Source organism: Cynoglossus semilaevis, chromosome 14 (genome assembly GCF_000523025.1).
Source record: "Cynoglossus semilaevis isolate Cse_v1.0 chromosome 14, Cse_v1.0, whole genome shotgun sequence".
In the NCBI taxonomy this organism is placed as follows: Eukaryota; Metazoa; Chordata; class Actinopteri; order Pleuronectiformes; family Cynoglossidae; genus Cynoglossus; species Cynoglossus semilaevis.
In genome coordinates, this window is record NC_024320.1 from 14,448,105 (window position 1) to 14,474,983 (window position 26,879).

The following is a 26,879-nucleotide window of genomic DNA, read 5'->3' on the forward strand; positions in this document are numbered from 1 at the left end:
CAGTGGTCACTGTAGTTGTATTCTCTATTCTAAATGATCAGGACAGGCCACAGGTGATCATCAACTTGCGGGCCATAATCTGTGCCTGGATTCCAAAAAAATATCTCATTTAGTTAGAAAAAAAATGTTTTATTGGAGGGTGCGACCCCAAAGGTGTCTGTCCAGAAAAACTCGACAGACATCGTTGGTGACCTCTGCTGTGCACACACACTCAATACACACCAAGCCACGAAGACAAAAAAAGTCTTTGTCTCCATTACAATCCAATATTATGTAAAAGAAGACATTAAATAATTCCTTTTTTTGTCATTGAAAATTTTTACCAAAAATTACATTTTTTTCCCCGGATTTTTTTTGTTAGTTCATCCTAATAAGCATGAACCCAGAGGAAGTTCATATTTCATTCACATTTACTAGTAGAAAGTACTGTGCAATAAAAAGAGAAAATAAACCATATATATTAACTGTAAAAAGTACCAGACAATTTAAAGACGTGTCCCCTCAACATTTACACAGACTGCGTACTCACTCATGTACATTACAACTGCAATTATTATTTTACTGTTGCACAGGATTGGAACATTTTGGACTTTTTTCCTTCTTTTTTTTTTTTATAAAGTCATAATATCCTTTACTTTGAAACACAACTTTTATGTGAGCTTCAGAGAAATCAGGATTTCGTGCATGTCTGCAGCACCTGTCTCCGTCCTCTCTCTCCAGCCTTCCTCCTCAGACAGGAAGTCATTACAGGGGCTCTCACCCCATCACAGATGGCCATTTAACACATCGCTGGCAACTGCAAATGAAGCAGGAGTAGCAGCCGCTTGACTAGACCTGGACGACTTTGCACAAATGTTTATCTCCCGCTCACCTGCTGTGCTGGGAGAAGAGGTTCCTCTCAAACGCTGGATCAATTTGAAGTTTGTTTTCCTGTTTGCTCTTCACAGGCAGCTCACTTTTCAAACTAGGTGTGAAGGTTTTTGGCAGTCGAGACCTGGGATGTTGCTCAGATACCGGAACGCAGGTGCAGTGAGAATAAGATGAGCGTTTTTTTTTTTTATATATTGCAGATATTGTTTCTCTCCATAAATCTTCTGCTGCCCCGCTGAAACTTGAAACAGCCATATTTGCTCTGCACAGCTGCCTTGGCTTCTAGATGCGTTTGTAGTGGTGCCGGTGATAAAACAGCTAAAGCCCAGTTGACAAGTTAAAAATGAGAAAACTGTTGCGGTGACACCCTGGGGACAGTTGTCCTCTCTGTCTCTCTTCATCTCCCCATCTTCCTGTTTGCACTTGTTCTCTATAGAAGGAAAGTGGCTTTCAATTTTCTCACCCACATTGATGAAAGATTATCAAAGGCTCCTCCAGACGATGTTTTCCTCCTGAGTGATGTGCATTATTGTCATTCAAAGAAGGGCTTTTACAATTGAGACATGTTAATTCAGATGTTGAGAAGAAAGCTGCTGAGGTGTTCATGGAGCAGTGCTGACAGGGCCTGGTAGCTGCTGTCCTCCATGTGTGGAGTCCCTGTCACACATGGAGGACAGCACCCAAAGGAAAGGGACAAATTGTCTGATAAAATGCAGTCAGTGAGATACAGTGAGGCTTCTGCTGGTAGTTTGGGGTTAGGAGCAGAGCAGGGAGCGGGAGCTGGAGCTGGAGTGAGGAAGAAGAGTGAAGAGGGAACAGACAACAGATGAACCTCCATCTGTGCTCATAGGCAGGCAGCAGTGAAGAAACAAGCCAGTTGACCACTGTGGTCTGGAGCCGCTCCTATTGTGCACGTGTCAAACTCAGGCCCGGGGGCCAAATCTGGCCCGCAGTGTAATTATATTTGGGTTTTTTTTTGTTTGTTTGTTTTTGTGTTGTTGGTCTGTGAAAAACAAGATTTACATTAAAAAGGAACTTGAAAGGCTACAGATAAAGAGACATAATAAATACCACTAATGTGTGTTAAATTTATGTGTTTATGTGTACATTAAGCTTTGGTTGTTCCAGATTCAATGTTTAAGCAAAACTAAAGACATGCAAAACATGTACTATTGCTGTAAATTTTTGTTTGGCCTGTGACTTTGTCCCAGTTTTTAATTTTGGCTCACTGTGAATTTTGAGCTTGACCCCCCTGCTACAGTGGCTCAACCTCACTGACATCTGAGCAGTTTCTGCAGCAACTCAATGAGCACAGATGACTGGCACCAGAAATCAGGGAATTGCTGCAGCAGCCCAGTCTGTCAAAGGGACAACTTTGAAAAATGAGGAGTGCATTTTAAATAGAAGTGCCTCAGTTAGACTCCAAACATTGCCACGGTACAATCATTCTGCTGCTGCCGTTCTCAAATCAAGCCAAGTGCCACAAAAAGTCAACAATGTTTTCTTTTTTTTCACCCAAAGCTGAAGCCAACATGACTTCACATCCTGTAGTCTCCACTATTCTCTCTCAAAGAAGCTAAATGAGGCTCAGTGCAAGTTCAATCAGTGAAGATTGGCTCATTCAGAAACCCCAGCCCTCCACTTATGCGCACACTTCTCTCCCTCTAATCACTTCAGGCAACTTTGCGCTCAGTTTGTGGTTGTGCGATGACAAAAACGTGTCATTGTTCAGGCAGTTTAATCATGCTCCCCCGTAATATTACACCGGGTAAAATCAGGAGGCATTGTGGTGTGAGTTTCCCTAAAGTTGAAAAGAAAAAATGTTTAACAACAGAAGCAGTGGTTCTATAGTACAGTGATTATCACGTCTGCCTTATTCAGAAGGTCCTTGGTTCAAGTCCCAGAGGAACCATATACTTAATGGCACCTCCTTGTGGCAGCGTGTGAGCTGCAACCACATATTTAACGGCCTGTGTGGGCTGCAAGGACTCACACCATGAATCTCCCTGTTGTGGGACAAATAAGAGAGTTAGTCAGCAGTTAGTCAGCAGTTAGTCACAATTCCACCAACATCCCTGTATATGATGGGATGTAAAATAATCTCCTGATTGGGAAGTGAATCAATCCCTTGAGATTTCTTTTGTTCCTTGTCCAACAAGGTGTGATGCGCTTCTCTCGACCAGCTCCTGGTGGGATTTTTCAAAAGATGCACAATTTCATTTCAGTTGTAATTTGTTTATGTTGTCTTGGCTACAATACATTTCACAGATATGGAGTAGGTAGATCGAGGAGGAAAAACCGTTGAGGTGAATCGTTGAAGAAACTGCAAAGACAGAGGGGGAAAATAGGTTTGACTTAGAAGACGTCTTTGTAAAAACAGGATATTTATGACAGAGCTGACGCCTTTCTGAAACTGTGTCTCGATTGTGTACATTTGTGCTTGGAGGCTACATATTTGTGTGTGAGTGAGTGAGGAAGACACACACACACACACACAGAGAGAGAGAGAGAGAGAGAGTCCTGGTTTGCTCCCATTCCTTGACTGCCCTCCAGGCTGCAGTCCCCTTTTTCCATCTGCTCTATGCCTTTTAGTTACACTGCATCATTAATTTAGGCTGATTATGAATTGAAAAGCTCCGTCCTCGTCAGATCAGCCGTTTTTGGTTTAAAGATTGTTATGCCTTTTAAACTGAGCTTTTTGGGAGAAAAATGAAGCCACTGACTACAGTGACATCCAGAGGATGATAACGTCGGCCCTCTAGGATTCACTTTCAGACAGCTGTACTGTAGCTGTCTTTACACTCATTTCCCTGATCTCTTGGATGTTCTTCATGGAACCTGGTGGCGGCGTGTCAGATCTCATCCCCTTCAGCCGCTCGGAGCTCAGTGTGCTGCTTGGAGTTGAACAAAAATAGGGCAGATGTTCTCCAATGTGGGGGCCCGAACACAGGGTGATCTCCTTAATCAAAGCGAAGCCCTGCTGCTCTGTCGCAGTGCTGCAACTTTGCAGAAACAAATGCACTTTGGAACTTCTGCTCGGATCGTTATTTACAAACTCCGACCATTGGAAATTCAAATTGAATTCAGGCAGCATAAGGTTTTAGTTGATAAAATTATATATCTATTATGGAAAGAAGGACGATAATAATTAGTAAACAGTATTATATCACTAACTATTTTAATATGTCTTGTAAGAATATAATTATCTGGACAAAACAACATAACACCGTAATCAGATGCAGTTTAATGCGTTTATATTTCACAATTTTTTACAATTACATAATGTATAAATAATAAAACAATACCTAAAAGACAAACAAAAAATTAAAGTTCCATTTTGAACACACCTTTAATGCCTTCTCTATTGCAGGCGCTGATTAATTCATCAACTCCACCTGCGCGACTCCCGTGCGTCATTGCGCGCGGCAGCGTTGACGAGTGACGAGTTTCTCCTTACTGTTCCTTACTATTTGTTTGGTTTAATACGCAAAATTAATCGTTTTAACCAAAGAGTAAGTTATGAGCAAACGCAGCGTGAGTAAGTTTATAAGACTGGACCAAAAACTAAAACGGGAAGAAGAGGAAAAAGCGAAACACGGATCGTCTGAGCTCTTCAGCTACAGGTAGTCGCTCCTGTTCCTCCGTCTGCTCTGTGAATATGACGTGTGTTCTGTGGCGTCGACTGGTTTATGTTTGGTTCAGAATGTCTCCGCTGATCTGACCATGTGAGATCTGTGCACACCCGCAAACACTGGTGTAAAAACCCACAAACTGACGAGCTCGGCAGGTCAACAAAGCTGTCGTTACCCTCACATGTACGGTCCTAAAGCAAGCACATCTCCATAGAATAGAAGGAAAAAGATGATGAGATAGAATACAAAATAAGAGAGTGTAATATTCTGAAAATTAATTAATTTTTTTAGTCAAAATTAAATCCCAGACTCTGACGTCACAACACAATTTTCAAGTCAACCAAGGTTAATTAAGTCTTGATGTTTGGATGCAGATTTATTCTGTGAACCTGACTGGGCTGACAGCTCACCCTAAATGTGGAGCCTGTAATCATTTGTTGTCTAACTTATGGGATGCATCTGGTGGAAATTAATTCCCAGTGGGAAATCTACCCTGATGGTGGCAGAAATGCAAGTGAATTTTTTTTTGGCATTAAAGCCCCAGAGGGAAGCAACCAATCTATGGCTGTTCTGTCAGATATCAGGGAGTGTCAAGGCAGCAGTGAGGTACCATATATGTTTTTTATATATATTTAAATTGGACAAATCATCATTAGTTACACATTTTTTAAATTCCTTTGTCAATATCTGACAATAAATGTACATATGTAGAATAGAATGTAATCTGTTTTGACGATTTTTTGCATGTCTTAAAACCCGAGTTTTGCATTCATATTATAATAAATCCATTGAAACAAGGCCATGCCAACTCCAAATGGCTCGTAATTGCACATTTGGAAACCATTCCAGAAAGCGCTGTTGGAATGTAAATTGAGTTTTTTAAATAGCAAAATGGAAGGTGTTGAGCACATGACAGCTCAGGAAGGTGCAAGAATGGAAAAAGCACAAACACACACACAAAAAACACAGTGCTGCCAACATCTGCTGTGTGTGTGTAGCGGGACTGAGACAGGCTTCTGCCTTATGTACACCTCCAATGCCAAGTTGCCATAGGGCTGTGCTGTGAAATAAGAATGTGTTCACATGCATGTAAATGAATTTATTTTTGACTCACAGCTCCCAGACACAGTCTGCGGTCCAGGGCGCCGACTTTTCACATTTCGACTCACACTCAATCTAGTAATAAATTCTTAGAAACCCAAGATTAAAAGTATTATATTTGTTTTGTTTCTGTCCATCAAATAATTTTGATTGTGTTTTCTATGGGTGGATCAGGTGTGAGAATCTGGATAATTCAGGATTCTACTTCATTATGATGAATAATTTTGAAATTGTTTTAAAGAATTATAAAATCAATAAATCAATACAAATCGAAAACAGTACATCTCAATTCCACATCCACTATTTACAAAGCAAATTATTTTGCAGGATAATTGTTTTTTTTCTTTTCCTTCCTCTAACCTTCTGAGGCCCACCAGCGCCCCCATCCTGATGATACACAGACCTATTAAATGAATCAGGCCTCAAGTAAACAATTTTTTATAATCATCAAATATTGTTACCTTCTCAGCAAGTTAACCATGACGATAACAATACAAATAAAAACCACTCTGTGGCAGAAGAGCTTTTTAATGCTTTCTTCTGGCTCAGTAAATACAAACATATTTATTACGACCATTTTGTTTTGTTAGTATCATTTCCTCTGACAATCAAGTCATGTGTCATTCAAATTTATTGGGACAATCGTTCATTGTTTGGTAAAGAGACAAATGTCATTTTCTCAACATCAACATATTTCATGAATACAAAAAGAAATGAATCAAATCTTTCCCTTTTTTTCTTGTCCATCACAGGATCTGCTGACTCCTGTCCTGATGTTTTTGGACCTTGATCACAGATGGCTACAGGGATGAGGTAGGTCCCAAACTTGACCTAATGTCTATTTGGTTCTATTTCCGTCTCACACTTGGTATTTAGTGAAGGGATGCTTTCAGTACCAAAGGGAAGACGAGTGATGCATTTCCCAAAGGGCTCTGCGTAAAGACCTAACAAGCTGTCCCTACAGCGCTGCAGAGGCTGCAGTGTATTTTTAGGTGACATTCTTAAACAATAGACCAACCTTAAAGGATGAGCTTGTGGTTTAGTGGCTCACTGGACAAACTACACTGGTCCAGGGAGCTATAATGAGCTTTGACATGCTGAGCCAGCAGTAGTTTTCTGTCTCTAGAGACAAACCTCTCGATCTAGACAGAAGACTCTGTAAGACTACATTGTCCATGTCCATCCTTTTCATCTGCTGGATATTGTGAGTGTACAACAGTTCCCATTCTGTGCAGAAATATTATTAACTATTAAGGATGAAGTTCTTGTATTTGTGCTGCTTTCTTCTAGAGTTCCTGTAAAGCAGGGGTCACTGGATGTTTTTCTCAGAAGCCAGACACTCAAATAATCAAATAAAAATCAAATTTGGTCTAAAATTATTATTTGATGTTTATGATACTCAAAGATATTAAAGTCTCAGTTGTTGTTTTGTTCAGTTGCTATAATAGTGGGGAACACATGGTATTTTCTCTCTGATCCACTCAGTTTTGGGATCCAGTTGCGGGCTGAATTGGATGGTTTGGCCCACTGGATTTGGCCCGCGGGCTGCCAGGTGGTGATCTCCGGCTGAAAAGTTTGTAAAATAAAATATATAGGACACATTGAAACATACTCACAGCTAATATTTAGAATATAAGCCTACTAGGAACATTAGGAACGCTTGAATGAGCATTGTTGAGTCCAGTTTTTGTGGAGGAGCTGGCCATGGTGCTGGTTTTGGTTCTGCAGCTTTATGGGATCTTTGATTTTAGAATCTGCATTATTGAGCTCTCTACTGATTTCAAAGTGGAAGTAGAAAGTAGAAAGGAAGTTTTTGACCTTTTTGACCTAGTATAGTTAGATAGAAATCACTATCTGGAATCTAAGAAAATCATTCAAGCTTTTTTATGTCGCCACGTCGTACAAATCCGTACAAAAGACGGATTGTTGACTTAGAGTTTTATCAGTGTTGAAGGTGGGTAGAGCTTGAAGGAGCTAAATTATTTTTTATTCTTCATGCAGCTGTGTGGCTTTTTCAAACTGAAGGCAGAGCTGAAATAAGTCACTGCAGTAGGAATGAGTGAAAATGTAAAAGTGTGCAGTACTAACACACTGAAACCTCCAATGCTGGAGGGTAATTGTAGACTGACTAATAGTGTCGCGTAGTAACAAATGCACCTGCTTGTCACCTGTGATAATGACTTTTACATCTGTCTGTAACCTATGATCTGAATGCTCCTCATTAGGGTTAGTACGCACAAATGAAGTGACTCCAATGACTCCAACAGTGATGCCTTTTAATACAGTTATGTTTATTATTTTGGTATATTTAGTGCAAGTGTTTAATTGTCATGGTATGTTGCTATGGATACCACTTGTGCTGATACTATAAGTCAGATAGTATTTCATTTCTTTTTTAGCTCTTTTACATTAAATCACCTTGCTGAGAAATTACTGTTTAAAAGAGTTTTGTGATTGAATTCCCTTCGTGTTTTAAATTTTTATATAATAAGATAATTGTTCAACGAGCACTACGTATGAAAAACATTCAACATTCTTAAAATTCTCTTTCCTCTTTTTTGGATGCTTTGCCCCCTGCAAAAGGAAACCTTGCAGCCAATTCAACAGCACACATGAGAGAATGAGTTGTAAAGTTTTGCTCAACCTTATCAGCTGGAGGGACTCCAACATTGTTCATTTTAACCAGTTTCAACATCGCTCAGTGTCATTGTGACGGAAACATCGACTTGCTTTGGGCTTGTGGTTGTGAGTATTTGACAACAGGAATCCACAGCAGAGAGAGAATCAACTCTTCATTCTGAACTATCTTCTCCCATCTGTGTTTTCCTCCTCCCTCTTCTCCCACTCACACATAAACCCACACTTGCTCATAGCAGCCTCTTTTCTCATGATGTGATCTGGTAATCCATCTTCAAGTAGCACCTCCATCCAACCCTCTTCCACCCCCACCCAGCTCTCTCCTGGGTTAATGTAGGCGGCTGTGCTATAGCAGAAATATCATATGCATGAAAAATGTGCCGCTGCAGCACTTTTTTTCTTCTTCTTCTGCTTTCGTATGATGCGTGTGAAGCGAAGCTCTTGATGGATAGATTGTGTCACTGGGTGCAAGAGCTCAGGGCAAGAGGCATGAGCTTTGAATCTCTAGGACTGTCATTGAGAGTGAGGGAAGGGCTGGAGCCTGGAATGTAAAGGCCAAAAACCCTATCACGTTGAACTTGTTAACTGTAATGACATGACGTAAACGAGTATTTCACACGAGGGGGAAAGACAAACATGTGTCCAAGCTCAAGGTTCCATTGAAATAAATGATGCTCTTGTTAGGCTGATGGAATGTGGCAAACACTCCTTCTTCCTACATCTGACACCAATAAATTCATATTATTTTTAAATAAACTACAAGTTTATTCAGACCGATGTAGTGAACCGTAATACTGTAGGTAAGTGAGGTCAGCAAAATCCACACAGAGAACTATAAACAGATCTCTACATATCATTTGGTGTCCGTTAAGGTTTTACCAGTGGCATAAATGCTAATCTAATCCCATTACATTAAGAAGACATTAAATCCATTTACTTTGGCAAAACATTTCATAAATAATAAGGCCCATTGTGATATGAACAGCATACAAAAATCTACTGCTAATAAATAGAGCAAAAATATGTTTTGCATTTAAATTACTTAATAAAAAAAACACACACTGAAACATGCTGACTCTTTTCCATTCCACTGCTCAGAGGATCATGGCTGTCTCACCATTTTTACACAGGCAATAGACAATGTGGCCCTCCAGCAATTTTCAGATTCTGATGATATTTCAACAGGCTCTCAGTGGCACTGAGAGTCATGGCTGTGGCTGAGAGCTAATGGGCCAGATGTAAGAACCACCTGGCCAGCGCCGGGCCTCTGTCTGCAGCCGTCAGTGTCTGCAGTCATGCAGATCTGAGGTCGGACCGTGGGCTGCTCCGCTCGCTCACACTGCTTATTCCAGCTCATTTTCGGAGGAGCAACTGTGCTCATCATCTCTGACATTCTTCACGATGCTTGGTGCACTGGAGGGTGGAATCTGCACTGGCACTTAAATCTGGTGAAAATACAAATGCCTGGATTAAGGCAATTTCCTATTAACATGACATTAACATTTCAACCTTTATACGTTCACAATTCCCCTGATCTGTCACCCGGAATCAGTGTGCGCTGCACTCCAGAGAAGTGTCGGCACACGCACCGCCTGCCGGTCATGTCTACTGTAGTGTGTGGAAGGAGCAGTGCTTTTGGCTGCTCGCCCATTTAATTCATTTAACGCGGGAAGAAAACGGAGCACCTCCAGCAACCAGGCAGTGGAAAATAGAGCAGTGAATCTTGATTGCGCTGGTAAAATGAACAGACAGGTCTGGAGGTGTGTCATCTGTCTTTGAGCAGTGATGCATCAGTGTTGATACACCCCAGCACTTCTGTGTCCCCAGTAACCCTACGGAGAAAACATCACTGCGCAAAATATATAAAAATAAACAGTGGAGTTTGGACCTGAAAGGACAGCATATTCCAACATAACTCCAGGCAAGCAATAACTGTCCAGATAATACAAGGCAGAGGTGTGTGCATGTATATATGCATCTCTGTTTAAATATTCATGGCAGCAGTGTCAGCGTGCAGCTGCGGCATGATTTACACCAACAATAGGTTTGTGTCAGCAATGAGGTCGACCAAACCCCAGAGCAAATTTCCAACCAGTGAAGAAATAATCTCCTCTCACTGACAGTGACCTCCAGTGACACCAGTCAACAGTGTTACCCAAGTCAAGATTATCAGTGGTCTCCTCAACAGCAAAAGGCAAAATAAATCAATACTCACTTTGTTACTTTTTGCAGGTCTGATTTTTTTCTCTTTTTTTCTTTGTCCGTATTTCTTTGGTGAATAGAAATAAGTACAATTGGCTATACAGGTTCATTAGGACGTGAAACGGGGAAATAGGCACATGGTTTAATTTAAATGTACACTGTAAGACTCTGGTAGAAAAAAAATTTAAAATAATGGCGCTAGCCTCACCACTTTGTCTTACATAAAATGAAGATTCAAGTGAATTATTAAACAATATACTTGATTTTTTTTGTCCATAGTGATGCAACAGAATTTGTGCATTCTTTTACATTACCTTACACAGTACTTCATGTATGAAGAGATACCAATAGAGGTATTACTTGTATAGTTGTATAGAGTTCCCTGATCCTTAGTCAGGCCTGGTTAGGCACATGAGTTTTTAAGCCACAAATGTGCATGATCAGTCGAGCAGAAAGGTATTCTTCAGAACCCAGTCCAGACTCTTAGGTGCAGTTTGGTCTTTATTTGTCACAACTGTTAATAAAGCAGCATGATAACCTTAGGTTGAGTGAATAACAGCAGTTCCCTTCTCTGTGCTGACAATTTCAATTGTAAGTCAGAGACCATCAAAGGGTCAAAGAAGCAATCTTCTCCTCGGAAATGCCCCAAGTCGTCTTGAGGTAAACACCATCTGACACTCCATCAGCCGTCACTGTTTTGGCTTTTCCTCTAGTCTTTAAATGTGGAGCGACAGGGTGTCACTGGGAAAATCCACAGAGCGCACTGTGGGGACGGTGGCTTAGTGCCCTTCTCCATCACACCTCTGCTCCCCTCTCCTCTCTAATCCACGACAAGGCAGGGGACGAGTTATCACCACCGTCAGCTTTATGAGTCCCCGTCTGCCTGTGCCGCAGTTAATAAAGTCGCTGTGCTGCTGCTTCGGAATTGGGTGAGTCAGAGCAAGTGGAGGGAAAATTGGTCAGTGGAGTGTCGTTGACGGCAGGATGGCACACTTTGTGCCAATGGTTTCTTCTGGATGCATTGTTGGTCTGATGAATAATATGGGGCGGATTATTTTATTCCTCCAGAGTGTTTTTCAACTGAATGCCTGCCCCTAAACATCCAAAATACCACAATCTTTCACAGCTCAAATGTGGATAAATGTTCCATTTTTAAGGTTTTTTTAAAATCTGAAGTGGGTACTTTAGCTTTCATTTATTTTTAATTATTTCATCCAATGTAATTATATTAAAATTAAATTATCTAAATCTAATGTAATAACGAAAATGAGATATTTTGATAAGACACAGAAGTTCACCAGTGGATTTAAGACCCAGTAGGGGGCAGTGATTTCATTCAAAGTATGCGTTGCTGCTTTTCCAGCGTGTGGTAAAATGTTCCAGAGAAGCTATTGTAAATAGAAGTAAATCTCCATGTCATTTTTTCATGGATGTTGTGAAATTGCCAATTTTCATGTTTTCTTATCATCTGAATACAATATTATGAATCCCAATTAATGAGAAGACTCTGGTGTTCTAACTCCAGAACCTTCTCTGTTATAGAAGGCGAGGGGGCGTCATGCTGATCAGTTATGAAGTAAGGGCCAGAATTATTGCATTTTTCCTCTTTGAATTGCTCATTTAAATCAAACACGATTTTGTAAAATTACAGACTCATTGTTTTCCCGTGCTCTGTCAAAAGCTGTAAATGCAGATAACTCTATAGATCTGCTCTCATTAGGTCACATGACCTTCAGTGGCAGCTGTTCAGTCACTGTCTGCAGTTTGTAAATTGTGACAAACATGAATATAGAATGATTAAGTCTCATGTTGAATATGTTTGTTGACAATGTTAATGAGACACTACTGTAAGCCTGCACAGTAGTAGAGCCCGCCCCCCTCTACACAGTATCCCTTGACCCAAGAAGGACGTCTGGCATAAACAATAGTGAATAAATGTGAAAAGTAAACAACAGAACCCACGGCTCCCCAGTCTGTTAATTCTCTCAAAGTTAAGAATTCCTAAAGAACATTGACTCTTTGTTGTAGGCATTTAAATTTATAAAATGTTCTTTTAAATACTGTGAAACAATAATTCATACTGTAATTGTATGTTTGTTGTTTGACTCTCAACATGAACATACTCAGAGACAGCTGATTGGTTCAGTTGGATGCAACTTGGAAGACATTTTTCTGAGTCGTTCCAAATTGTTGTTGAGGTTTCTCAGAAAGACCTGAGAGCATTTCGTAGAAGGTCATGGTGGAGAGAGGACCACAGATGATTATAATGTAGTGAGGTGGAAACAGACTGGTGGGTTAGTTTACTGAGAAAAGCAAGGTTCCCTGCGTTGTACAGGCTGTAGCAACATAAACATTGGCTTGTAATTCTTTTAACTATGTAGATGATTACCTGTTTTCTACTGATGGGTTTGCAGATATAGTGATTGTTCAAATGTTTATAAATATATATATATATATAAACATGTTTGTGTAGATAGATAGATAGATTGATAGTAAACTTGTTTTTTCTCTGTACTGGTTATAAGTCAAAGTCCCATTCCATTGATTCATTTGTTTTTTCAGCAGACGTTAATTGGATTATTTCAAATGAGGCTACGTTTAAAAACATAATATGTAATAATGTTCCAAAAATACCAGTTGATCACTGAAATCTTACAGTAATGTCAGGTGGACCTGTGTGTGTTTTCTTCTAAATTACCTCATCAAGGGGAGTGTAATCATTATTTCTCTTTCCTGTCCACTGCTGCATGAGGTGACAAAATGTCCAGTTCGACTACACAACAAACCCTGTGCTCAGTGGTAGCACCGATGACAGGACATCTGAAAATAGAACATATTTGTTTTTCCATGATTCAGTCAGTTTGGGGTTTTGTCAGATTCCATTTGTTGCTATTTTGGCTGACATTAACCATTAGGTAATGGCAATTAGGTTTTATTGTCTCGATGATGGCAAAAAACTTTACAGGAAATTAGAAATTTCTGAGTGAATTCACACATTGTGGGTTTAAAAATGTTCCCATTCAGAGAACGTCTACAGCAGCCAAACATTAGTCGGCCTGAAACCAGGACTTAATGATACTGAAGAGCTGAAGGGCCACAGTGGAAATTTTCTTTTGAAATACTTGGATGCTTGCTCTTAGCACTTACTGCAAAACATTCAGCTTCAACGGATTTTTCCTCCTATTCTTCTGGTGTTCTGTCCCAGAGCTGCAGTTATAATTGTGCCTCTTCTCATAGGGTTGTTTTCATTGTATTTGGCCTGATATACTGCCAGGTGTTGGAGGTCGTTAGTCACTGTCATATTAACGTATGCAATAATTACAATATGTCACATACACAATATACACCATACACATAAAACAACATGGCACAGATTTAATAATGAGGTCACATTACTTCTTGACCTTTGGTCTATTTTTGCCTCAGTGAATGACTTGAGCTGATCAACAGTCAGTTTTCACCACTGCCTGGTTATTATTACATAGGCTACTTATTCATTTGCTTAACTATCTGTTTTGACTGCAGACTGATCTGAACCACAGGCAGGTCAGTCAAGCACATGAACTACATAGACTACTGCATGTAGTGACTTAAACATGATTTTGCACAGTTTTATGCAATTTGATAATTAGTGTCTCATTATATGACTTCATCAGTGAGCTGACAACAAACATTTATGTTTTATAGGTCAATGTCCACGATATATAATTTGTGTAATTCACTCCCTGCAGTGTAGAGAGGTGAAAATGGTGAGAAAACAAGGTGATGGAAGATGGGAAACAGGGAGCTGGGAACAGCAGTAAATAATGAGAAATGTAGTAAAAGCCGATCTGTAATTCAGAGCAAGCAGCAGCTGTTTATAGAGACGAAACAGGTGTGCAGTGGCCTTCTTGATGTGCAGCAATACAAATACCTAGTGGGCAAAAATAGACCCAAAGAAGGTCAGTGTAACATTTAAGAGACTGCTGTTTTATGAGTCTGAGCCAAAGCAGCAACAGTTTATGCTTCAGATTTTAAAAAACAAAACAAGAATGGCAGAGGCTGAGCAGCAGGAGGCCTAATTCCTGCCGTCACCTCCAGAGAGGATGAGTAGTCCATCCATTCAAGTTTAAAGAGCACGTGGACAGCTGAAATGTAGCAGGGAGTGTGTAATTTTACTTTGCTGGGATAATTCAGTACGTTATAATAGAAGTATCAAACTTTGAAGATATCTTTGCAATTCCAGTGCCTTCAATTAATAGAACTCATCTCTAATGCCCATTCACGAGTTACCAACCCAATCACTGTCATTGTGGTGAAAGACCAAACCATGGTGTCATATCTCCACCTTGAATCACCCTGTCAGGTCAACACATTCAGCCTCCCAGGTGAGGTTGTAATAATAAACATCGTGGCACAGAGGTGAATCCATATTTATACAATTAATGTGCACCAACAGCTCAGCGTGTGCCGTCACAACAGGAGACCTGCGGCTTGATTGCTTCCATTTTGTTTAGACTTTTTTAAAATTATAGATAATGGTTATAGAATAATTGTTTGGCACTACAGTGCTGCAATTATTGACAGTCAACACTGCTATTGAAACGGAGGCTGTTATTGACATTAAATGTAGATGAAGTGTAATGTGTTTCCCTGAGGTGACAGAAGCCACATAAGCATTTGTGTTTTATTACATTTTTGGAATAGATGAGAGAGTGAGCCAGAGGCAGATATGTAATTAATTTTCTTAACTTTGATCAAGTCGTTGCCTCACAAGCAGATGTGACGCCTGTGATGTAGCATAAAGGAGGAAAGATATTCTGTCGTACAACACATTTTATCTTATTTCATTTTAACTAAATATGTGCAAAGAGTGTCATATTTGGTTTCTAAAATACAAGCAGTGACCAAACAAGACTCAGTGAATGAGCTACTGGTGCTGGTATGTCCCTGTATGAAATACGGAGAAGAGGAATTCACAGGTTTCTACCGGAACCAAATGATTAAAAAAATACAACTATAAACAAAATATCTCCTGGTTAACTGGTGCAGATGACACCAAATTGATTTGCAGACAATTCCGTTTTCATGGAAACTGCCAAATATTTTCATGGATGACACAGAGTATTGGCATGTTTGAGTTGCTGGAAAATAAAATACTTTTAGTTCAGTCATTGTAACACTGTAATGCTTTGGTGCTCAGGTTTTTATGATTGTGACATTACTTTTAAAGAAGTGACAACAGCAGGGGAACAGGTTAAAACTATTTAGTATAATGAAGAATTCCCCCGTATCATTTTATCGTTCATTAATGTCCCCTCTGAGTTTTGACAATAGATATAAATAAAATTGAAATTCACTTGGTTTCCATCCACGTACGGCTTCTAAGGCTGACACCAGCTGCTGGCACTGATTGGAAACCTGCTATTTAACAAGCACGAGGAGTAAATTATTGGTGAGGGGTACAGTTTGATGACTGCAGTCTGTCTGCATGTACCCCAAAATAACAGGAAGGGATGATGGGAGGTGTGGAGATCAAGATGGAGTTGTTATTATTATAATTTTGTGCATTGTGTTTTTGTTGATATAATGAGGATGGCTTCATCTGTCCCTTAACATCTTACCGTGTACCATGTGTAATGGGATCTTTGTTGCTCACAGTGGTACTGTATTACTGCAGTACTATTTGTAGTGCAGTAATTCCCACTACCAGTAATTCTGAGGCCTAATGGACCAAAGACCTGCTTCTCTTTTCAACTGTTTGCTATCATTTTGACCACACCCACAGTGTTTAAATCAATAAAATAAGAAGTTGTTCATGTTTATGACCTATGACTTCACACTCACATTTTCCCAGTTGGAGAATGTAGCAGTAATCAGTGTCTGGCAGGCCTGTACCTGGAACCTTTTCACTTTCCTCTAACATTTCCACCACATTGTGCAAAGGCAGTTAAGTACAAAATAATTAGCTGTGTGTGCAGCGGTGCAACCAGTTTATTCTCTGTTCTCCAGCTAAAGCTGCGCTGATACTTAAACCTGCATGAAGGTGATAAAGGGGGAAAAGACGAGAACCCTTAAAAACGATGTCAAATTGAAAAACAAAAACATTATATGTGGCAGTAAAAATTAATCTGTTCAATTCATCACGCCTGTCACTGCCCTGCTGAATGTTTAATGCTGTTTAAGACACCTGCAAGGAGCACGGGCCTGGCTCCAGAAATAAAACTGTAATACCCAGGAAGGAGGCAGGATTTAAGTTTTTCCCTATACCGTATTGAACCTTGTAAAAGCTCAGCCTCAGTTGACTTCTATGGGACAGTAATTGATAGCTCTTTTCACTGGGGGGATGTACAAATAAATGAGATTTAAAAAAAAATACCACTTCCATGGAAGCTGGCCTTCAAGTCAGCAGTGGATGGTAGGCTGGGCTAACTTGCATGTGACTCCTAGAGACTTACGTTGAACCCATCTGTCACTCTGACTGCAAACCTCACTGTTGACTTGTTTGTTTCTCATGGAGGACATGTCCTGCGTCCTTCTCATGTACTTCTGATCAATTCCTGATTCCCACACACTGTACCACTAGTCCAATGGCCTAGTTATATACTCTTGATATTCCTACTGTATAAGCTTGACTGGGAGGTGTCTTTAGGTTGTTTACTAACTGAGTCTCATGTTCAAGTCATTAAATGAATCCAATCTGAAGTAACTGTAATGTACTATGTAGAGACGTTTCTGTCTTTTTCTAGTCACACAAAAGTGTTGCTAAGAACAACTACATTCTTTGGACTCTAAAGATAGTAACTGAAGGAAAGTGATGCAGAGAGAGTCTGTAACCATCTGAGAGCTGCGGGCAGAAGCAGTTTTAAAATGCAGGCTCCAGGGTGGGCAGTTGCCATCTCACCTCTAGGCTCATCAATGCTGGCATCTGACAGTTGGCAGCAACTTTAGAATAGAAGCTCCCCCATCCATTGACAAGCTAGAGGAGAAAGTGGGTCAGACTTGGAACAATGCAGAGTACATGGTAAAGTGTTAAATTATATTAAAATACCACCTTTGTGTGTACTGTACTGTATATCAAGTCGTATAACGACAAATAACAGAAGTGAAGTATTACTCACATAGGTATTTGCTTACTCCCACCTCCCACTAACTTGGAAATGGAGAAAGGAAATATATAATATATTTGGATTGTGCTTTGATCAACCGTGTTCTTCAGTGAAGAAGAGATTTTTAGTACAGTTATTAGAAATCCTTGCTTCATAAACGTGGGCAGAAATGTTGTATCAAAGCTGCTCTATCAAAGGCAGTTTGTCTGTTTAGAGTCAAATAGACAGTGAGGAGGATTGGTAGAAGATGTCTGCAGGTGAAGTGCATGTTGATTCAGAGATTAGGAAACGTCTTCTCAAACCTTTTATTTCACAAAGATGTTATGTGCATGTTATACTGTCATACACAGTAGTCTGTTGATAGTTTAATTTATTTTTAAGAGTCTAACTATTAATTAGATTAGATTTCAATACTGGCATATGTAAACGTTTTATTCCAAATCTCTGTAAAACCACTTAATTATACTTTTTCAATTTTAGCTAAATCAAATAAGCTAATATTTATTTAAATGTAAAATGCTGAAGACATCGTTCACCTGAAGGCTTTCTTTTTATGCCCACCTCTCTCTTATCTCACATTAAAATGAAACCTTCCTTACTTGATGAGCAGTTGAACATTTCAGAAACTGATATTCTTTTTTTATCAGCTATTTTATCATGTTTTCCCCCACACATACTTTTAGAAAAAAATACGTACAGATATATGTACAGAATACAGCCAGTATTTGCAAAAAATCGAACCTGCAGAAACAGTACATATACATCTGTGCAGTATTCAATATCAATCACTACTGACACCAATATGTGTATAATTGAGTTTGAGTTTTTTTTACATTGCACTGAATTGAAATTTTGATTGGTTTGGTTTCTGTTGTTGTCTGCAACAGTCTGTTTTCAGTGTAAGGGAAACGATGCAGTCTGTTCATGTGAGCTCACAGCAGGTACTCTCCTGCCCGTATCATCTGACAAAGGTTTCCATGGAAGCTCCCATCATGTATCACAGAGGAAATCAGGTTTATTTTTATCATGAGAAAGCGTCTCAAGGTAGACCCTGCAAATTAACATGTAGATGTAGATTTCTGATCTGAAGAACATGGACCTTGATGTCACAGAGGTTCGTCTCTTCTGTCATGACCGTGAATCGTAAAAATACTGTTCAAAATTAATATTATCACATTAGGTTGTCGTTTAAATGATAACTAAACCAGCTCCTTTTCAGTGACAGACTCATCCAAATCACAGGCTGTTGTATTCCTGTGTCTGTACACATAAATGTGGAGTTTACACTGGATTGAACTAGAGAGTTTGATTAGCTCCAAACTAAATCTCCTGAAATGTTGGATTGATCAAACATGGTTATTATAAAAGCAGATGTGAATTTCCACACTGACAGTTGAGCTATTCTGACAGGTATATCAGGTCAGCCTTCAACATTCATTCACATCCACTCTATGAGATGCTGCTCAGACAGATGAACACCTTTAGAAAAGGACTTATTCCACCAGGGTGCACCCTTGGGTGCCACAGGAAGTCATTCCTGCCCAGACTCTTTAACTGCCCCCTTTGAGTGTTACCAATATGGCACTTTAGCCCAGTAGTCCTGGTAACTGCATATTTACACTTGCTGTAGGTACTTGTATATATCATCAGAAAATCATATTTTTTTAGAAGATCTTTCAGTCTTTTTTTTTTTACCTTCCATACTTATGTATTCTTTGAAGGCCTGTCTCAATTACCAGTCTGTGTTCACACTTCATGAATTTGTTCGGACTTTGTTGAAGATCAAAGATATTGCTGCTCCTTTAAAGATTTGAGTAAAACTAAAATAATATTACACCCCCGAGTTATACCCTTTACAGCTTGCGTTACATCTGACATTAATATTGCACTGTTGCGATTGATAAAGTTTTATTGATGTGAACCGCGAACATTTAATTGCGATCCTTTTAAAATGTTTTTTTTGGGGGGGAAATCTACTGGATCATCAGAGCGTAGAGTCCCTGTGAAGCACTGGAGCTGATATTGCTTTGTAAGGAGTCTTGGTTGTCCACAGACCTGCGGCCATATCTGTGTACCTGTGCTGAGCTGGGAATTGTGTCAGCAAAACGGCAATAAAAATAACAAAAGCTACAGAGAACCACTGAGAGCTGCTGAACGCAGGATTTCTGAGCAAAGCCCCCAGACTTGTAGTAAACCTCTGATCCTCCTGACAGGCGCAGCAGAAAAAATGATATGAAACACATTCATAATGGTTTCAATTGTTTTAAGATGTACTGCCTGCAGGGTCTCTAAAGAAATCAATTCACACCATTAGTTTTTTTCATTTTGCTTATTTTTGGCACATTGTTACACATTATAAAAATGGAGAGGTTTTAGTCAAAGAAACAGAAACAGACCCAAAGTTTACATTTGGGAAAACTTTCTTTACTTACTATAATTTAAAATAGTACATAACTAGTACAGCAATTTGGACAATTGTCATGGTTGAAAAGTTGGATTGGTGAGTTGTCCAGAGTATGATCCTTCCATATTTCTTTATTTTGAAACCTGGTCAGCTGTGGTCAGCATCCCCATCCAGGCTCATGATGTCAGATGTTGTCGTCACCAAGGAAACCGACAAAAGACAGGAGCAGATATAGCAAAGATTCTGAACATTTCCTGTGTGACCCGACAGTCAAACTGACATACTGTTTCTGTTGCCTGAATAGTTATAAGAACGCCTACACTTTGGTCAGAATATTGAGCTTTTCAACATTTGTCCTTAAGCCTTCAGATGATTATTTGAGAGAACAGGATGCATGTTGATTTTTGCAACTTCTATTTGTTTTCGTTCTTGTGTTGTTTGTATAATGGAACAGTGATGTAGACAGAACATTCCTTCAACATCATCATCATCATCTGAAATTCTGTGCTATTGGTTAATATTAATATTTAACAAATAACTCTGTGTTATTGCAGTGCTACCTCCATCCTGAGATCAGTCCAAAGATGTTTAGTTGACGCATTTCTCAGTTTTTTCACTAAGACAGTATTTTTCTATTAATCCCAAACACATCCAAACTGGGAACACTCTTTTTTTGCCAACCCACAGTGCACAGTTTGACAAAATATTTTTTTTATCTGTGGCTGAAGAAATGGTTTAATATTTGACTGTATTGTCCAGTGACTGGACCAGTGGCAGCTTTGGTGTCAAAAATAAACCACATCCTGATTCTATCCCAATTTAACCAACAATAACCTGTTTACATTGCATTTAATATTGATTTCATTTCAAATATTGATTAAAAAAACACTATATTTTCACATCCCATTGAACCAGGGTCTTGAGGCACTTGATTAAAGAGTCCCCAGGAAAAAAGGAAGTTGACTGCAGGAAAACATGGAGCTGCAATGATGTATCTTAGTGCCAAATGTTTAGAGGCAGACTGACACAGATAGAGGATGGAAAAGGCTGGGACCAGTCTCTCTCTCTCTCTCTCTCTCTCTCTTTCTCTTTCTCTTCTTTCTCTCTCTTGTCCTGTCTCTCTTTCTCTCCTTTCTCTCTTGGAGGATGGAGTGATAGGAAATCTAGGTCATCGCCACTGATGCATTGCAAAGTGAACTTCAAACAAACCCGGCCTTTCGTGTGACAGCTCTGTAAAGCTGTGCTACATACCATCAGACAGTGATTATCTTTTTTTCCCCAGCCTCAGCTTTACAGTTGTCTCTGATGGAGAAATTCTACAAAATTACGTGTATGAATGTTTTTTTTTTTTTATGTATACGAAACAAAAAATCTCACCGGCTGTGTAGCTAATTAGCTAGCTTTGTCTCAGACCACATGCTTGTCTTCTGTTCCTCACCTGCCCTTCCCTGAGTGGCTTCTGGGGTGTCTTATCTGTAATCATAGCCCCGGGATTTAGGTAAAATGCTTTGTTCTGCTCTTCAAGGTTCTGTCTGGTTTCAAAGGGCAGGTGATTTAAAACAAATATGTAAAGTTGGTGGACTGGATTACGTTTTATACTTTCAGGTTCATGTTTGTTTATTTAACCTTTATTTCACCAATGACGCAGCTTCCAAACGTCTTACAGTATACTGAAATTTCAGCATGTAACTTCTGGCAAACTACTGGAGGTCATATGTTCATAATGAAGTCATTCTAAACCTACCTGTTGTGTCAATGATGTATTAAATACTCTGATACAAGGAAGCCATCTTCCTTGTATAGCTCTGATCCAGGACTGGGCTTGTTTCCTAAACCAGTAGAAGTTTTCTTGAGTTTAATTTTTCTCCTGCTGTACTGAAACATATACCGCATATGAAAAGTCCCCTTGAAACTGATGCCTTTCCAGCCACTATTAATGAGTTTGCTTGTTTCATTTCGGGGTAAACATTTCAAACACACCCTGAGGTTTTGATACCATGTACGTTCAGACCACCTGCAACTCTTTCTGCTAATTAAGTGAAGCACAGAATCGATGTGACGGTGGGGGTCTTTTTGTTTCAGCTGCTGGATATGTTAGAGGTTCTTTCTTTCAAGCATCATTTATAAATCAAAGTCCAAGACATGGATGACAGAAGGCAAAGGCAGAAATAGAATGAGAATTCCTTAAAATTTACAAGTTAGTAAATAATCCAGCATAACCTGCAGGACAAAGTAGTCGGACACCTGCTGCATTATTACTGTAAGACAAGACTTTGAGGGAATGGAAGAATGCTAAATAATTATATATATATATATATACACACACACACACACACACACATATATAAATGTTTTTTTTATTGCTGCAACATTTGTTATGGTCACAAATTATGGAATTATTTATTTGAAAAGAATGTCACTAAATAAATCCAAAACTAAACACAAAACTTCTATTCATCTAACTGGTTGATTTTGTATTTTTGTAGTGTTTACTAGCACTAAGGCCCTAAAACATTGACTTATGTCTAAATGTTGAATGTTGTTGAAGCAGATTACTATCATTTTAGCTTGGATTATTATCAAGTATATCAAGCAACAATTCATTTTTTTTACTGTAATTAATACAATAATTTCTGCCATTGTAGTTCAGTGCCATTCTTTCTATTCATGTGACTGTCTAAAAGAGATTTAAAATGGAAGAGTTTTGGTGCAATTTGCTTTTTTCTGTTAATGTGAGCTCTGAACAGTACAGTCCCAGTACTGATCACCAGGCCACCTCTTCTCTGACCCATGGCTGTCTGTATATATTATTAAAAAGATTAAAAAAGCTGGCCTGGCCTGGCCTGGCCTGGCTCGCCTCTGTGAAGAAGTTTAGTATTCATCATGTCATTTGTTCATGGAGGTGTAACTGCTACTTGCACCTATAAATGAGATTCCTTCTTTTTTGGCTGGGACTCTGTCGCTGTTTAAAGACTTCAGGTGCTCACCTTGGTTAATTGGTGTTATTTGAGTCTCAGGCAGTTTTCACCCCACATTTACCTCAGCTAAGTGGTGGCACCTTGACAAGACTGAAGATAGGTGGTGTCAGATGTAGGCCAAGAAGGCTGTAAAAATATCTCAGAGCAAATTCACGTCTGCCTGAGCATGCAGCTGTTTATTTTAGGAAAGCAGGTTGGAAAGTCATTTCACCGATTTCTTTCTTCTTTTTTTCCTTGTAGAAGAAGATAAAACAGGAAGCAGGTGGGACTTTACTTTTTTTGTAAGTGCAGTGAAAAAGTATTTTTGTCAATTTTCTATGGTGCAGACTCAGATCAAATATATACCGTACATACCCCCCTGAATGACATCCTTCCAAGTTGGTTGCTTATCACTGAAGATAAAGTAAATGGACTCCTGCAGCTGACATGACTCGTGTCAGTGGAATCAAAGATGCTCCCACACATGCTGCGTGTAGAGTGTAACTGGATTTCCTGTGTTGTGTTGTTTGCTGAAGAATGGATGACAAGAACAGCAGATAACAGCTGTCACTCACTGCTATCAAACTCTATTTATTGATAAGAATCACTTCCTCAGTGGTTTTAGGATTTGATTAAAAACACATTAGATATACTGCGGCCTTGTGGTATTTCATTTAGAAAAGTAGAACTCATCTTCCATTGTAGTACATTGTTGTACAATCTAACGTATGGCGTTCAAACAGAGTATGTACAAAGCCATCTTCCTTGTATAGCGCTGCGTGATGACACAGCCATGTTGGCAATCTTTAACGCCGTACGTCGGAATGATGGAACAAGGCTTTCTTAATAAATTTATCGAAGGTGGTGATGTAAGAGCTTGTGCCCTAGGTTGAGTACATCGGAAACCGAGGAGGCCTTGCAGTGACATTTGTGTGTTTGTGTCTGTGTGGGGTTGATCTTAACTGCTGCTTAAATTGTGGCGTTGTTTGACATTTAACTCTTGTTTTCATTGTCCAACAAGGAGCTTTAATGGCTCCCTCCACTGACCCATGTACTGACCCATGTGCCACTGTTCAAGCTGAAGCTTCTTTTAGACCAGGGGTCAGGAACCTTTTTAGCAGAGAGCCCAAAAAAGTCACATATTTTGAAATGTATGTTCGTGAGAGCCATACTTTTTATTTGCTCTAAATACAAATAAATGTGTGAATATTTAAACAAGACCAATCATTGTGTATGATAAGTCTCTGAAGTATTAAAATGAAGTTATTAAAGTTATTTACGAATAATGTTGTTGTAGTGGCACTTTGGCCCAGAGGCAACGTGTCATTGGTATGGAAACACAGGGTTCACCTCCTGGGCAAGTTAGAATCCCAGTCAAGGTGGTTGGTACCCCCCGCAGGAAGGTGATATTACATATCATGTAAGACCAATCTTAATTTATCGTACGGTCATTAAATGCAACACCCCTGCAGACTAGAGTCATGAACCCCGTTTTCACCTTTCATGCCAGAAATAAAAGATGGCGTACCAAGCTGTTGATTTTACCGCAATTATTTAACACAATGCAAAGAGAGTACACTGCAAATACACGAAAACATTTTTAAAGATTATTTTATAGTAAGTAAGAAGTCACTATGATTTCTGTAATGCTTTTCTTGAATATCATCAGAAATTATTTATTATTTATTGTGTTAAAAAATGCCAGCTAGGATTTATCTGAGAGCCAGATGCAGTCATCAAAAGGGCCACATCTGGCTCACGAGCCATAGGTTCCCGACGTCCTGTTTTAGACAGACGAGAAAAAAGCAGTCAGGGCATATAGATCGAAACGTACATAATACAAATGATACTTTAGTTAACTTGTAATTTTCCTCATACACTTGTGTGAGGACTGTTCCCTCCTGGTGCAGGGCTTAGGGTAATTTATGTATAGTTTTTGATCATTGGGTTGAGCAGAGCGGCTGAGAAAACTGCTGAAACATCATCTCAGCCCAGGTGTTGGTCGTCCACAAACCAGTGAAACCCCAAAGGCCTTAAATAGAAACATCTATAAAGGTATTCCTCTCCCAGTACATGCATTTTTAGATGCTACATTTCAGAAGCCTCCTGCGTGGATTGTTTGCAATGGTTTTGTGCTTATGTAAAGAGAAAATCCATTCCAATCCCCATTAGTGGTTAAAATAAATCAGAGAAATGAACCCTGCCTGGAATTAGTTTATGAAGAAATACTTTCTATCATCAAAAATTCAGCTGCTATTACTGTAAGTAAATTAGATTAAAATATCCTCATTCTAATCTACAGAGTTGGAACTAACGATGCTAATTGTTGTCCTCATTCTAATCTACAGAGTTGGAACGATGCTAATTGTTTCCCCCTACCTTTAAGTCGGGCATTGGTGCTGTATGGGGGCAGTATTATATTTCAAAATAGTGTTATATCAAGAACAGTTGTGAGATTGTTTTTTATTCATGAATTATTTATTGTGGCTTTCGTTAAAAAAAACCCATTACTATATTAATCAGGACAGTGTGTCCTCGAGGAACGTTGGAGTTCTGTTCCTGCGGCGCGACATAACTCGATTTTCCTCGACTACCTGTTAGCATAGTCGAGTATCATAGGTACTTCGAGGAAAACTTATGACTTATGCTCAGGAGCCATAATGAAGGGCAGAAAATCTATGTCTTTTGAGTATTGTGCCTCATGACCACATATTCATCCACTCTGCTCGCAAACAAGTACCCGAGTGAAATTTGTTTTAATGCTGTACATTTCAATGATGGAGGAAGACTTTCCTAATAAATTAATGGGAAATAGTGATGTAAGCATGAAACACCGCAGGTCGAGGACATCATAAACCGAGGACTCCCAATGATCTTTTGTTGCAGATTGTATTTTACTAACCCGTCTGCCTTTCCTGTATCATATATATTTTAACCACAAACGGCTGTCAGAATGTGACAGAAGATCTATCATTTTTATATCTACAGTTGTAAAATTGCAGGTAGTAATGCCATCAGTCCTATTGGGAGAGGATCCAAAAGAAACCATTTAAAACCTTATAATCACACTGTTGGCTTTATTATTACACCACGCCACAAGCATGCTGTCCACCAGCCCTTGTTGGACAGTTGTCCTCCAAGCTGCACACTAACTGGTTGAATGAGTCGAGGCCATTTGCGGACAGCAACCTCAGAGGGAAGGGCTGGATGGCTGGGCATCAATGCGGTGTTTGTCCACTTCTCTGCTCACTGAGGAACCTCTATTCACATTAGGGTTGCTTTATGACAAAGAAAGCTCACAAGTGCACATTTTCAGTCTGAAGACGGAGATTTTTCCTCATCCCCTCATCCAAATGCGCCTCACAGAGACGCGGTGCCAGAGGCCAAAGTCTTGACAGGGTAGTCCAGTGAGGAGGAATTGAATAAGTCCCTCTTTGCTCTGGCCTTGTCCCTGTCCACATGCCTGAAATTCCCTTAATCAGTATCCAAACTCTTTGGAACTTCGGGCTTTTGTTTTACCATCATTATGGAATGTAACAATTCAGGGAGTTGTTACTGAAGTTGTTACAACTTTAAAAACTGTTAATTTGTACATACAGAGCCAGAGACAAATCGACACATTTTACAAAAAAAAAAAAAAAAAAAAAAAACGGCTCCACAGTTGTAGAACATATGACCAAACTGTTATTCTGTTAGCTAAAAAAGATGTATCATGAAGAGGAAAATCAGACAAGTACTATTGAACAGCAAAAAGACAATTGTTGTCCTATTTAATAATTAAAGGCTGAAGTGGACTATTGTACTACAAAATGTGGTATTGTTGTTTTTTTTTTAATACATAAATCTGTATCAACATTTGGTCCATTTTATGATAAAACAAACAAACAAAAAAAACAGCAACCTTTCTGGTTTCCGTCAGGACGCCACTGCATTTGACTGCACATGATAAACTGTCATTACTTTAAAATACCACGATACATAACACGTG

General features: G+C 39.3%; 1 protein-coding gene and 1 long non-coding RNA gene across 3 annotated transcripts in view; one reads left to right on the plus strand and one right to left on the minus strand.

The window, feature by feature from the left end:
• Positions 1-26,879, plus strand: part of LOC103389709 (interleukin-1 receptor accessory protein-like 1) — a 185,846-nt gene that overhangs the window by 3,678 nt on the left and 155,289 nt on the right. Inside the window, exons 1-2 of one of the 2 annotated variants that reach the window (XM_008325248.3) lie at positions 4,300-4,493; positions 6,356-6,416. In XM_008325248.3, the coding sequence (XP_008323470.1) occupies positions 6,400-6,416 (17 nt within the window). In that variant the 5' untranslated portion in view covers positions 4,300-4,493; positions 6,356-6,399. Of the gene's footprint in view, positions 1-4,299; positions 4,494-6,355; positions 6,417-26,879 lie in introns of those variants that run through there. The other variant, XM_017038946.2, reaches the window with a different exon arrangement.
• LOC107989520 (uncharacterized) lies at positions 9,449-18,302 on the minus strand. The gene is made up of 3 exons (XR_001761124.2): positions 17,543-18,302; positions 17,326-17,400; positions 9,449-9,685 (listed from the first exon to the last, which is right to left on the minus strand). It is a non-coding gene; the product is annotated as an uncharacterized LOC107989520 (long non-coding RNA).